The sequence below is a fragment of the Hydra vulgaris genome, chromosome 04, assembly GCF_038396675.1.
Source record: "Hydra vulgaris chromosome 04, alternate assembly HydraT2T_AEP".
Lineage (NCBI taxonomy): Eukaryota > Metazoa > Cnidaria > Hydrozoa > Anthoathecata > Hydridae > Hydra > Hydra vulgaris.
The window spans coordinates 14,870,983-14,886,871 of record NC_088923.1 but is presented as its reverse complement, the minus strand read 5'-3'; the positions used below and the strand labels follow the sequence as shown (position 1 = coordinate 14,886,871).

Genomic DNA, 15,889 nt, shown 5'->3' with positions numbered 1-15,889 from the left:
AAAATTTACTGAGTGATATTTCCCTTTTTTTTGTTTTGTTCTACTGCAAGTTGCAATTGCTTTTCACTGTAAGTTGTTTGCATTTTACAAATGTAAATACAAGTCATTTTGTTTTGAAAATTTTCAGATAAATGGCAAAGGCTGCCATTTTTATTTACATTTTAAATAGTTAATAACTATTAATTAGTTTAGCCACTTCTTAATGCAAAAGTGTGAGCAGTTAGCATGTTTACGGAAAAACATTTATATTGGTTTTTTGCTCATAACCGGAACTAGCAAATTTAATTTTGAAAAGAGATTCTTGATTGTCATAAAAATTTCTACAAAACTTTGTAGTTTAATAAAATTTAGTTTTAGTTTTGTCAGTTTTGAAAATAACTTTTTTGAAAAAATACTTTTTTTACTAGGGTGAGAATTTTAAAGTTTGTTAAGGCAAAAATTAATTTTTTAAAACGATTTTTACACCTTACAGCACAAAATTCTCTACAATATGGTGCCTCGCACTTTTAAAGATTCTTTGTTTTAGCTTTCAATAAATGCAAAAGAAACAAAATTGCTAAACCGTTCACTTTTTTTTTTCGTTTACTCTTACCCCAGTTTACTCTATTCAATATCTTTTTTTTTACATTTGATACCTTTTTTGTTTTTTAAATAAAATAATTTTTTCAATATAAATATATCCTTAAAAATCTTTTTACAATTTTAAATTGTATTCAACAACAATACCTCCTAATATCTTAGCAAACATTTTTCTCAACCACTACAAACCTCTCCAATGTCTTGTTTAAGTATTTATGTACTGCTTCCAATGTTTTCTCTGAATAAATAATACCGAGAGGGATCTTTTGCTTATCAAGATACTTTTTGAAATAGAATCTGATCATGGGAAACATGCATCTAAGTGAAATCTTATATATATATATATATATATATATATATATATATATATATATATATATATATATATATATATATAGATAGATAGATAGAGAGAGAGAGAGAGAGAGAGAGAGAGAGAGAGAGAGTTTAAAATACATACAAAAAACAACTAAAAGGTACTTATTTGGTTATAATTAGGTATATAATCTAAGGATATAAGAGCTCGATTTAAGTGATAGTGAATTGCAATATCTAAAAATGCTTCCAGTCTAATTTTTTAGCTTTTTAAAGACCATAAACTCTGTTTTAATCACAAAACTCAATAGCTGTTATTCAATAAAAAGTATTTTATCTATTTGATCTTAAGTTAAGATATAAAATCTTATTGTAAAAACATATTATTACTATTATTTTTTATTATTATTAAATGTTATGATTTAAACTTTAATGTTTTAGTTCATTTTATAAATTATCAGTTAAAACTAGAAAAATAAAGCACGATAAAGTATGATATAATTCTTAAAAAATAACTGCTAATCACAACAGTTAAAAATAAAAAAGTTCGAAAACAGTTCGAAATTTAGCGCTGATCAAATATTTTAAATAAAAAATATTGTGAAATAAGATACAAAATACTTTTGTACCTTATTTAAATCAATGTTTTCTTCTAAATTAAATGCTCGTAACTCTTTTGCAGATATGTATATAAAATTAAAGACAGAGAAGTTTAAAAATATATAAAAACTAATTTAAACCTTTTATATTTATTTTAAAACAAAACAAGAAACTCTAATGACTTATTTTAATATATATCTTTTTTATTATTAATTTTATTATCAGTTAATTTCAATTTAAAACATTTAAATTTTTAAATAAATAATTCCTTAAACTTTCCCCATAAACAAAAATTGATATCAATGCTTCATACGATGCGCAAATAGCTTTAGCATAATTTTTAACTGGTGGATTTTTAAATCACAGCGCAAATTTTTTGGACCTTTAGTAATAATTTTTTTCTTTTTACTTTTTTTACTTATTTACAATCCTTAAATTAACTGGTGTTTAAATTAACTGGTGTTTAAATTAACTGGTGTTTAAATTAACTGGTGTTTAAATTAACTAGTGTTTAAATTAACTGGTGTTTAAATTAACTATGTTTTAATTAATTGGTGTTTAAATTAACTGGTGTTTAAATTAACTGGTGTTTAAATTAACTGGTGTTTAAATTAGCTATGTTTAAATTAACTGGTGTTTAAATTAACTGGTGTTTAAATTAACTGGTGTTTAAATTAACTGGTGTTTAAATTAACTATGTTTTAAATAATTGGTGCTTAAATTAACTAGTGTTTAAATTAACTGGTGTTTAAATTAATTGGTGTTTAAATTAACTGGTGTTTAAATTAACTATGTTTTAAATAATTGGTGCTTAAATTAACTGGTGTTTAAATTAACTAGTGTTTAAATTAACTGGTGTTTAAATTAACTATGTTTAATTAATTGGTGTTTAAATTAACTGGTGTTTAAATTAACTGGTGTTTAAATTAACTATGTTTAAATTAACTGGTGTTTAAAAAAACAATAATTAGAAATATGTAAGTTTTGACTGTTTATTTGACTGTAAATTATTTTTGCAGTAGGAAATTTGTTGTTTTGTTTTTTCATTAATATTTGAAATATGATAAATTGACCGTTTCATTAAAACAGTGTTTTTAATAAACTGAGAATTTAATGACCAGAAATATTTCTGGATATTGCAATTCGGGATCACTTGATGAGTTTGGTTCTTTAAAATTTTAATGCTGATGTTTCAAGCAAGCTTTGTCAATCTTTAAAGATTCATATCCGCTATCAATATTAACACATACAATAGAATTCAAAAGATCCAATTTTCTGAAGCTACACACTTCAGTTACTAGCATAGATCGGTCAGTGCAATAAACAATATATTTTTTGAAAATGTTTCTGCCACTTTTAAATTGACATTTTTATGATATTGTGACAAATATCAGGACCAATTATTTTATAGCATTTTGAGAAAAATATATTTCTAAATATATTTTTTTAACAGAATTTTTTCTGTTTCCTTCAAGGTTAATTCAGAAAGATTTAGCTTGCAACTACTTCTAGTACATTTGCTCTATACAGCAAATAGCATAATAAATAGAAATGTTTACTGAAAAAAAGCAAATAGCATAATAAGTAGCAATGTTTACTGAAAAAAAGCAAACAACATAATTAATAACGATATTTACTGAAAAAAAGTAGAGAGTAGAAGAAGATTTTTTGAGAGAAAATAATATAGAATAACATCAATATTACATTAGTATTAGCAATGAGATTTTTAGGGTTAAATTTTGCTAGCTACTGCTAACCCCAAGTTGTCACAGAAGAGAGATCAAAAAGTGATAACTTTTTAGCTAAGACTAAAGTATATAGGCATATCACCAAAGAATTGAGCTACTGTAGAGGTAAGGTTACCAGGAAGACCAGTGTACAATGATTTTCCAGCAAGTAGAAAAATGAGGTTTAGTTTAGCACTTTTGGTTTGTTAATATATGTGTTAGATATATGCATTGAGGTAAGTCCTATTGCTTTTGATATATCAAACTCTGGTAGCTGGTATGATATTTAAATTAGGTATTCTTTTTTTCAACATATACTCTAAATATAAAATGAATCTCATTAAACAATAATTGAAACTTGAATATTATACCAATGTCTTTAATGTCTGTTTTGCCATTTGTGTATGTTGCATTGAAGATATTAGGATTCAATTTTATCTTCTTTTTTTTTTTAAATACTCTTTTGTATTTCTTTTTTTATGCTGTATTACAGTTGATAATTGCATAGTCAATAGATTCTCTCTGCATTATAAAGACAATAAAGGAGATACAATTTTTATTGCTTGGCATCCGCTGCACCAAATTTATTTGACAAACTTATTAGTAAATTGTGGTTTTCAACTTTTATTATATTATCTAATTTTGTATGAATGTAAAATGTTTTATGATGGTTTGAAATAAGTTATGCTCTAAGCAAGTATTTTTCATTTTGTCTCTGAACAAGTAGAACTTGTCATTTTACATTTTTCATAGTACGGAAAGGTACTTAACACTAGATGTAAATAAAAAAAAGCATAAATTAAAAGAAAATTAAAATAGTTGTTTTATACAATATGTAAAAATATCTATGCAGCTTGTTGTAAAAATACTTTTACAGTATTAAAGGATTCTTTAATGCCTTATAACAAAACAAAAAAGTACTAAAATAAATTAATTTGTATAAATGGCATTTTTATTTTGTTTAAGTTCACTTTTAAACTAGAATTGATAATCTTAATGTAAACAAAGACCATGTCTAACTATTTAATTGAATATGGTTTAAACTTTTTTTTTTTGTTATTTAGCACTCTGGTTGTTCATTGAATAAGTTCTTTATCAGCTTGACTTTGTTTTTGTCAGTTATTGTTTCATTCATGTCAGTTCATCCAACCATTCAAGAGGCTCAATCAACTTCTGGATTATTGCAAGCAGCATGCATAAGTGCATACACTGCATATCTAACTTGGTCTGGTTTGTCTAATGAGCCTGATGCAATTTGCAACCCAGGTTTGAAATTTGTTAATAATATGCATATGTAATTATAATCTATTTTGTTTAATAGTTTTTGTGGTCTTTGTAGGTAGTTCTATAAACTTTGTTCAAAATTTTGGTGGTCAAACCGCATTTGCAGCAGTTGTGTTGTTTTGCACTGTGGTTTACTCATGTTTGCGTACAAGCAATGGAAATAACTTATCTGCTAAATCTGATGATGCTATGGGTGATATTTTAATTGCAAGTGGTGATGAAAATGAGGTTCAATAGTGTTTAAAATTTGTTATTTATTTTAATTATAGATGAATCTGAATTAAAATGTCTTAATGTTACTACTGTATATCAATACTTTCTTGTTAGAGTTGCTTTATTTTTTGAATGTCTGCACTATATTTTTCTAACTAATCTATAAATGTATAAGTTATTTAACTTATACATTTATGCATTGCAACTTGCATATGCATTTATATGCATGTATAAATTTATTATATTTATGTATAAATACAATTATACGAAATATTAATGCATAGAAACTTATGTATAGATGCATAATGTAATAAAAAATTTTTTTGTTTTAAACGCAATTTTAACTTTGACTAGTAGACAAATTTTATAACTTGCTTTGATATTGATTTAGTTAATTTGATATTGAAAAAGAAGACTTGTAGCTAATGTTTTAATATTGAAAAAGAAAACACTTAACTAGCATTTTGAAATTGAAAAAAAAATAAAAGTCTATTTAACAATTTTTTTATTGTAACAAAAATATATTTAACAATTTTAACTTAGTAGCATATCTTTTAAACTTAAATCAGTTGACTTTTTTTCAGGTTTTGGGAAATCATATCACATGTAAATATGATGTGAACAATTTTTTCAATATTTTTAAGACCAGAAATAGTTTGTAGATTTTATATAGAAATATGTTTTTTGGCAAGTTATTGTAGTAATAATTTGTCTGATTATCATACTGAATTGAAAGGATTAGAAATAATCATCTTCTGAATTAAAAGGATTAAAAATAATCAATTAATCGAAATTAGTTTTTATTTGATTGAGGTATTGTTCCAACACAACAATAAAAATAGAAGACAAATGTTCTTTTTCTTTTCAATCAAAAAAGATTTAATTAAGGTAAAATTTAGTATTTTTTTAAACCTATAAAAAAACTCACTACTCTAACCAATAGTCAGCACTCAAATAGTTATTACTATGTTTTTTAAGCATCTAAAACACGTTTTGTGCCCATTAAGTAAGCCTTTAAGTAAGCATATGAATTAAGGCAATTTATTATTTGTTAGTAGTTATTATTTTCATTTAATAACAACAATTGACACCTAGTACCTTTTCTTTTAGTTATTTGCTTTGTCAATTTTAAATCTTGTTCAATTGCAACTATAAAGTGTGTACTGCTTTACAATATCTACAATATGCGGCGCTACATTTAGAATTAACTAAAATGTTAATTTAGTCAGGCCAAAACTACTCAATAATCAAGCTGTATGTGAATGGTGTCTTGCCCAGGAAACACCATTCTTGCCAAGGTTTAAGTTTAAAACAAAACATCCAACATTGTTGATGGTTTTGTTTCATCAGATGGTAAAAAAAAATGCCTCTGGTTTTTATTACTGAAAATTTTTACGTTTTTACGTTTACATATAAAAATTCTGAACACACATGTCAAACCCTGGGTTTACTATTTTACGTTTACATATAAAAATTCTGAACACACATGTCAAACCCTGGGTTTACTATTTTACGTTTACATATAAAAATTCTGAACACACATGTCAAACCCTGGGTTTACTATTTTACGTTTACATATAAAAATTCTGAACACACATGTCAAACCCTGGGTTTACTATTTTACGTTTACATATAAAAATTCTGAACACACATGTCAAACCCTGGGTTTACTATTTTACGTTTACATATAAAAATTCTGAACACACATGTCAAACCCTGGGTTTATTATTTTACGTTTACATATAAAAATTCTAAACACACATGTCAAACCCTGGGTTTACTATTTTACGTTTTCATATAAAAATTCTAAACACACATGTCAAACCCTGGGTTTACTATTTTACGTTTACATATAAAAATTCTGAACACGCATGTCAAACCCTGGGTTTACTATTTTACGTTTACATATAAAAATTCTGAACACGCATGTCAAACCCTGGGTTTACTATTTTACGTTTACATATAAAAATTCTGAACACGCATGTCAAACCTTGGGTTTACTATTTTACTTGATAAAATCATTTACTGAAATCTTTGTTTTCAAGCATTTGAAGACTAGGTGTTAGGTTAGTATTAGGGTATAATGGCAATATCTATTTTTGTTTTTTTAACCTTTTTTTTTTTCTGCTTAGCAACGCCCTTTACTGATCAAACCAGACATTAAAGTTTTAGAGGGGTGCTACTTTACTGTTCTAGAGGGTTTATGGGCAGTGTATCCCACACTCTGTTCTAAGATGCCACTGATATATACTTCTAACATATATCTTTCCAATATATTTATATTACCAATGTATATGATTTAAAAAAAATTCATTTCTTTTTTTGCTAAATTGCTACAAAAAAAAAATAATAATAATAATAAATGCTTTTATGAATTAAAAAAGTAAACAGTAATATGTTAATAAAGTAAACAAAAATACTAAGTCAAAAATTACACTGTTTGTGGCATTTTTGACTTAGTATTGTTGTTGTGCATCAATTGTTGAAACCTGATTTTCTATGTTAAAACCAGATTTTCTTTGTAAAAGTCTTATTGTTGGTATGAGCTAAAGCTTAGCTTTAGACTCTTAAGCTCGGTTCTTTTATTTTTTTAAATCTTTAACTGTTGTACACTGTCCGCAATGAAAAACATTGTTGAATGATGATACTTCTAATAATTAATTGTTCATTGATTGTTTATAATGAAATTTAAAAACATTTTAAATGTTGCTGTTTAAAATAACTAAATAATAAAGTAGGGGTTGGGAGAATTTTAAAATGTTATACCCTACATTTATTAACACTTACATGGGATAGGCTAAATTTAATCATCGATAAAATTTCTTAGACCATTTTTATTCTCCTTAGAATAAAAAAGTCTAAAGTTCTTTTTTATGTTTTTTTTTTAGGAGAGCGAAAAGATAGGTCAGAAAGTTTATGACAATGAAAAACTTCATGTAGCCTACAATTATTCGTATTTTCATTTTACGTTTATGCTCGCATCTTTATATATTATGATGATGCTTACAAACTGGTATAGGTATGCCTTTAACACTTTCCTTTATCAGTTTCGTTTTATCATTTTTGTCTACTTTTTTATATGTTTTTACTTCCATTTTTCATGTTCGTATCTTCTTTTCTTGCAAATTTGTATTATTTTTTTTTTTTTTTATTATTATTTTTTAATGCTCTTCTCTGCATTTCATTTATTTAAATTATTTTTTCTATAGCCCTGAAAATTCTGATTCCAAAACGTTAATCAGCAGCTGGTCTACTGTTTGGATTAAAGTTGTATCTTGCTGGGCATGTTTTGCTATTTTTATGTGGACGCTTTTAGCACCAGTTTTATGGCCTGATAGAATATTTGAATAAACAAGAATTTTTGTGTTACTTGTTTTGTATTTATGTAAATTTTTTTCTTATTTATATTATAATTTGTAAAGTTCTGAATACTTATAATTTTTTTAACATTGTTAAACTGATAAACACCTTGTTAATAAAGTTATATTATATATAATTGCAATACTTCTCGTATCGTTTAGTTTTTTATTATTATAAATATAACAGTTATATTTCTAGGTTTGTGATTTCACTTTACATGACTTATATAATAACTTGTTTATCTTTAAATTTGAACCTATTATTTATATATTTAAATAATAAATGAGAAAGCGCAAAAGCGCTTGTAAAATGTCTCAGCTAGCTGTAAATTGCGTCGATGTAATTCGAGACGCTTTTCAGACTGATAGAACTCTCAGACGTTTGATGTCACTTGATAGATGTAGGTCGCGACAACGAGATTCAGGCGTCTAAAATGTTTGAACTCTAAAATAGTAAACTTTAACGGCTTTCTAATTTAAAGAAAAGTGCGACTAAATGTTTAAAGTTATCAATATTATTTAATTTTCAAAATAATTTCTCAATTATATTCAATACTATTATAATTATACAATAATTAATATAATTATCTCGATACTATTATAATCATAACGATAAGTAATATAATTATCTCGATACCATTATAATTATTACGATAAGAATATTGCATAATACTCAAATATACTGATGCATTCTTCAATTCAATAACAAAACTATTATAAATAAACAATATTTATTGTTATTTATTGATGAGATCATTTACAATTAAAAAAAGTATTTTCTCAAACGTTTCAGCTTGTAAAGCTAGCGTGGTGCGTCTAAAAAAGTATATGTGACCTAATCTGGAAGAAGGGGCTTAAAATGGGAAAAGTTGTTTTGAGATACAGCGTGTTTTAGTCATATAACCCATATAAGATCCCTTTTCTGTTCACTGTAGAGTAACGTTGCCAGATTTAATAGGTTATGTATTCATGCGCTATTATGACCCAAACTTCAAGGATAGTATAGCAGTGGCAAAACAAAGTAGTCCGACAAAAAAGAACTTAAGTTTAAAATTAGTATTGAAAATATTTTTTAGTTTAATAATAACTTTAAGTGGTTGTTACTTATTGCTTAGGAGGAGTGTATCCTTTTTTAGTAGATATTTAGGTAATATTAAGGGTATGCGCATTTGTAACAATCGAGACATAGTATGTAATACTTAGGGTGTGTCTACCTATAATAAGTTTAGAATTTAACTACCTATAATAAGTTTAGAATTTAAGATTTTTTTTTTAAGAATTTGAGTGTTTTTTTTTTAGAATTTTTTTTAAGAATAAGAACTAAATTTTTTTTTAAGAATTTAAGTTTTAAACATTTAAGTTTTAGAATTATAAGGTTATGATAAATACGTTAATTATTTTTAAGTTTTATTGGTGTTCAAGTTTGTTTTTTAATGAAAAAAATAATCACGGCTATCGATGGCAATTTTTTTAGCACCACTAAATAGTAAGAAATCTCTTGTAAAATTGAAATTTTTTAAACTTTTCACCAGAAAGTGAATTCGATTTGTTTTTGAGCTGAGTTTAAGCTAAAGTTGGCTATTCTCTCTTTGGTTTATTATTTATGGATTATAAATCTATAAATAATAAATCAATAAATTGTGAGAATAATTTTATTAATCATCGGTAAAATCATAAAATCTCCGAATCAATCGGCATCATGTTTAATAATATTTGGCCAAACAATATTGAAATAGTTGATAATGACTGTGAATGATCGAAGATTATATTTATATATTATATAAATATATTCTTCAATCATTCACAGTCATTATCAATTATTTCAATATTGCTTGGGCAAACATAAGCTATACAGCACTAGAGAAAATATACATGCAAAAAAAGCAAGCGTGGTAAACAGTATGCAATGTTAGCAGATATGCTCACATCAAACCTTTCTTTAAGGAAAATAGATCTCGTAATATTTATGAATTAAACCTTTTTTAAAATTTAATATTTATGTTTGAATAGAAAATATACTTTCTACCAAAATACTTCGAAATTTTCCATCATTGATCACAAATATCCAACAAAGTACTCGTTTTACAATAATAAATTTCGAAGATTTCGCTTAAAAAAGCTGACTTTTTTATCTAATCCCTAGGACCGGAACAATGGAATTTAATCATTAAAAAGGAAATAAAAAACATGAAGTCACAAAATTCTTTTAAAGCAGCAGTCAAGCTGTATTTATTTGACTAAACTGACGCCAAAAAAATTCTTCTATTTTGGAATATTAAAAATTAAATATATAAATTTTTTATATATTTGATTTTTAATATTTAAAACAGTCTGCTTGCTGCTGTGATTATTTTAAATTATATCTTATTATTTATAAATCTATACAATAATATATTCATATTCATAAGTTTATTAAAGTTATATATATTTAAAATGAAACAAATTATTAAAAAATAACGGTATTAAATAAAATAACAAATATAAAATTTATTGTCTTTTCATCAATATATTGGTATTTGCTATTTTTTAAAACCATTCATAAAAGGTAATATAAGTTAACGACAGCATTTTTAATTAACGCAAACAGATATATCATACAAGAAACATGAAATCTCAAATTGTCTGTAGAAAAAAAAACCGACCCTACTTATATTACAAAAAAAAACCTCATCACACAACCGTGAAAACAATTAAAAGCTTTCCTTGTTGAATAATAGAAGAAAAAGTAACAATTGTATTTAGGAAATTTATTCGATATTTGTTATTTGTAATGATAATAAACCGAAAGGCTGAATTAGTGCGAATTTCATAAGTGTGAACTGGCATAAGTGCGAACTGGCATAAGTGCGAATCGGCATAAGTGCTAAGCAGGCATAAGTGCGCCGAACAAAATTGCAAATATTAGCATAAGTGGAAATTGGCATTTCGCACTTATGCCAATGTTTGTAAATTTTTAAGGCGCACTTATGCCAATTCGCACTTATGTTAGTTTGCACCAATGCCAGTTTTTCTAACTGCTTCGCACTTATGCGAATTTGCACATGAGTCAGTTTTTGCAACTGCTTCGCACTTATGATTTAGTTTGCACTTATGCCAGTTCGCACTTATGTCAGTTTGCGCTTACACCATTCGCACTTATGACAGTTCGCACTTATGAAATTCGCGCTTATTCAATCGTACCTAATGAACACATTATATCTTAAACGGGAAAAAATCTCGGCGTATTCTAAGTGCCTAAGAATATGCCGAGATTTTTATACGACTTATTTTTTGTAACTTATTCTCTGTAACTTATTTATTGTGATGAAACGGAATTGTAATGAAATAAAACATTATGAAGGTGTATAACAATATTGAGAGAAGAAACGGAGTCTTTTCGCTAATTTGAGATTTATGTTTTATGGCAAATGTAAATCAAGTATTGTAATCATGCATTTTTATGATGACTCATATGATTGTTACACATTCTGCTAAAAGTCTTTGACAAAACAATATAAATTTAAATCATTTTTTTAACAAGTGTATAATTTTTAATAGCCAAATAAAGCATTAGGAAATGCAAGAAAAATACGGACCGTAATTAGAAAAATACAACATATAATGACATTTTATGATACAATGTGTATTTTTATATTATAAGTATTATTTCTTTCTGGTATTAAAATACATTTTGTTTTTGAAAAAAAGGTTCTAGCGATAAGATTATTAGGATCTTCTATCAGATACCTTTGTTTGTATTTTCATTTTTTTCTTATCTAGACAATGAAAGTTCACGGATCTTACATGTTGTAAAGGATTTGATTATGTAATACAAAAAAAAAAAAAAAATTAAATATATATATATATATATATATATATATATATATATATATATATATATATATATATATATATATATATATATATATATATATATATATATATATATATATGATAAATGGTAATGGAGGAAAATTTTTGAAAAGTACAAATTGGTGTCTATATTTTTCTAAAATGATCGTTATTTTTTTTTAGTTCGGTTTGTTGAAGAGATTTAGTATTTTGACTTTTTATTTTTTTTTCTACAATTTGGTCATAAAAAAGTTGTAAGTATTCATTTCATTCATCAATCAGTAAGATAGGAAGATTTTAGACTTTACTTTAACCAAAACATTTAAGAATTTTTCATAAAATTAATTTTAAAAAGTTTAATGCTTTATAAAATAAACGTCAGTTTTACATTTGATACTTTAACATTTTGTAACATCCTTGCTATATTTTATCGTGTAAGACCATATTGCTTTTCGCATTGTTTAACGCATGCTTCATAATAATCTTTTGCGAAATCGCAAAATACCGAGCATCGATCTAAAAATCGCCTAGTGTTTTGAAATTTGTAGCCAGAGTCTCGGTTTCTATAATTGCCATAGTCTATATACGAAATTGCCTCAAGTAGTTTATCTGTCTAAAAAAGAATTATATATATATATATATATATATATATATATATATATATATATATATATATATATATATATATATATATATATATACTACATAAAAGTTATTAAAAATTTTACCAAAAATATATAAAAAATAAATGATGTCAATAATATTTATATTTTTTTCATACAAATGTTTAAAAATTTAAAACTGAAAACTTTGTAGTCTAAAGGCTACGAAGCTAGAAAAGAAAAATGTTTTCAAAAATTTTAAATTTCCATACCTCAGTTTCTTCGTCTCTTTTACCACCTCTTCCTCCAGCAAAGCTCTCTACAGTTGGAACCAAAATTAGGATAAAAGCAAACAGAACGTGAAATATGAAGTTCATTTTTATTTTAAGAGTTGTATTATTTTATACAAACGTAGTTTAAGCAGTAAGTTGTGATTTTATACTTTTTCAAATCAAATAGATCAATTAAATATGAGTATTTAACTAATAGTTAAATAAATACAACATGTAAAAGGTCTTTTGGAATTTCTAGCAATAAATAAAACTTTGATTTCACCTGCCTATACAAGGTTACTATAGTTTACCTGCTTTAATGAAACTACTCTATTTCACCTGCCTTAATGAAGCTACTTTATTTTTTGAATAGACATATTTATTTTTTTACATTCATGTATTTTTGCTAACCTGGCTTTTGAATAAAAAATCTTTTGACCAGCCGTTCTATAATTAATACTTTACCATTAAACGATGCGTTTTTGTTTGTTTTAAGGTCGACACTTAAGTTCTTTTTTGTTTAACTAATTGGTGAAAATAAAACGTTTCTTTATTTTAGTGTTATCAAAGTATGCTTTATCTATTACCGGCTATAGTAAAACATTTATTTATTCGATAACTTTATTTTCCATTTTATACATTCGTATGATTTTTTTTTGTGGATTAAAATTAAAAATTTCTATGATTTTGGAAAAAATATTTGTATTAGCTATAAGGTTCAGGAATTTTTTTTTTTTTTATAATATTTTTTACTAAAGAAAAAAAAATGATATTGGTTAAGTAGACATCAATAAATAATTAGAAATACGCGCAATGCAAAGTTGCTTATATAAAAAACAATTATTAAATAAAAATGTAATTTTATAACTAGCCAGCGGGATTTGGTTTAGAAAAGACGTTATTTTAACGTTTAAAAGACGGCTTTTTCGGACAGAATGCCGGCTGGGTTAGTATGACTCATTGTGTTTGTACTCTTGATTGAAACTTCACTGGTGCCTCTTTCTTCAATTAAAAAAAAAATTGTTTCCTTTCGAACAGTATTTTCTAATGTAGCCAGGTGCTCAGAGCTGTAGCAAAAAAAAATTGCTGGCCAAAAAATCTTTGTTTGCAAAAAAGTATATGCAACTTGAAAAAACAAAAAAAAAAAAACAAAAAAAAAAAACAAATTTGACTGCACCGTTGAATACTCCTTAGCAACTCTCTGTGCTAGCAAAATCTACAATGAAAAATAAAAAATGACAAATGATTTATACTGCACATAATTAGAATTAGCTTATCATTAAAATATCAGTCAGTAATTTCTAGAGAATTTTTACAAAACGGTTGTGCAAACATAAACATTGTGGTTTAAAATGAGCATTTTAAATATTGCTAAAAACGTTTTATTTTGTGAAAAAAAAATTGACTTTTTTTAAGAAAGATTAAAACAATCCTTCCTTTATTAAAGATAATGAAAGATCCTCTCATTAGTGTCATTTATGTGCGTCATTAACGATAAATATAATCACGTTCTATTGTAAATATGATCACGTATGGTAAATATAACCACGTTTAATCTAAATTTTTTACACACACAAAAAAATATATATTTATTAAAATTGTAGTAATATTATTATAATATGTAATAATATTGTAACATTATTTAATTGTTGTAATATTCTTGCAATTCTTATAATGCGGTTCTTTGGATCTTTGTGTAACCTTGTATTTCACACAAAAACGACCACTGTTAATTTTTAATTTTTAGAAGAATAGATAAAAGAAATGTAGAAAATGTCTGCTTTAAATTTTAATTAATATTTATTTAATAAGTAAACACAAAATGTACTTTTTTTAATTAGTAACGCAAATTTCGAAAATTCAAATAAACGTTAATAACAACTTTGCTGTTTGCTAATTTTAAACCAGTTTCTTAATCAGGGGTATTTGTAAAAAATAAGGTTGTACTTTTTTTTTTTTTAATGTTTCTTTGGCATAATAGAAAATAAAAACCTTTTTGGATTTGAATGAAACGATTCTACGTTGGCATATTTTAACTACCTGTGTCATGTGATTGAATAATTTAACTACCTGTGTCATGTGATTGAATAATTTAACTACCTGTGTCATGTGATTGAATAATTTAACTACCTGTGTCATGTGATTGAATAATTTAACTACCTGTGTCATGTGATTGAATAATTTAACTACCTGTGTCATGTGATTGAATAATTTAACTACCTGTGTCATGTGATTGAATAATTTAACTACCTGTGTCATGTGATTGAAAAATCTGATATTCTTTTTCACTTCAAGTAAAGTTCAGTTTCAGTTTTACTTGAACTTTTCTTATCTGTTACTTTGCACTCCGCTTAACAAAGTTCTTACTTTTTTGATTGTTCCTCTAACCTAAAAGTCTTAATTTTTTTCCTATTAGTAGTCCATAAACTTATTTATATTTTTAGAGCTCCTGGATACCAAAAACTAGGATAAAGTAATAAAAATAGTTTAAATACTTTTTCGTTTCCTTGGAAAATCATTTTCTACGCTGCAAAATTTGTTCTACATTGATAGTAGTTTTTTATGCTTATTTAAAAGCAAATGTCCCAGAAATATTTGTAAAAAGTTAACTTCACTAGAGTAAGGTTACTAAATACTCCACTAAAATATGTTACTTCTTAAAATATCTTAACATAGCAACATCTTTAATAATTTTGATTTGTAGGTGTTGTAGGTGTAGGTGGAATTGTAGGTGGAACGGTTATTCTGTTTTAGTGTGTCAATATTTCCTCAATAAATCTAGAACTTTAGCTCCTAAAAACTTTTTTAGATTTTGGATAAATTGATCAAAAATTTTAATCTCTTAATTTGGTTAGTAATGCTCCAACAAAAATAAGAACAAAAAACACATGTGATATATAGGAAAAGAATTTGTTACTCAAAAACGAACCCTGGAACAAACTTAACTAAAATTTGCCGTAAAATTTTTGAACAAAATAGCAAAAAGATGGCTTCCGCAGCTGGTCAACATTAAAGATTATCAGAATGTAAACTAAATAAACAGAGATAAGATTTTATTTGCTCTCATATATCCTGAACTAAAATTGAACTGAAATTTGATGATGGTA

General features: G+C 25.6%; 1 protein-coding gene and 1 long non-coding RNA gene across 4 annotated transcripts in view; one reads left to right on the top strand and one right to left on the bottom strand.

Moving 5' to 3' along the window:
* LOC100201503 (probable serine incorporator) overlaps positions 1-8,231 on the top strand; it is a 35,508-nt gene extending 27,277 nt beyond the window's left edge. For all 3 annotated transcript variants that reach the window (XM_065795538.1, XM_065795540.1, XM_065795539.1), the window contains exons 8-11: positions 4,286-4,487; positions 4,561-4,733; positions 7,607-7,737; positions 7,928-8,231. In XM_065795538.1, the coding sequence (XP_065651610.1) occupies positions 4,286-4,487; positions 4,561-4,733; positions 7,607-7,737; positions 7,928-8,069 (648 nt within the window). In that variant the 3' untranslated portion in view covers positions 8,070-8,231. The remainder of the gene's footprint in view (positions 1-4,285; positions 4,488-4,560; positions 4,734-7,606; positions 7,738-7,927) is intronic.
* Positions 8,232-12,249: 4,018 nt separating this feature from the next.
* On the bottom strand, positions 12,250-12,947 carry LOC100197935 (uncharacterized). Its single transcript, XR_010637848.1, has 2 exons — positions 12,783-12,947; positions 12,250-12,521 (listed from the first exon to the last, which is right to left on the bottom strand). It is a non-coding gene; the product is annotated as an uncharacterized LOC100197935 (long non-coding RNA).
* Positions 12,948-15,889: the final 2,942 nt, after the last annotated feature.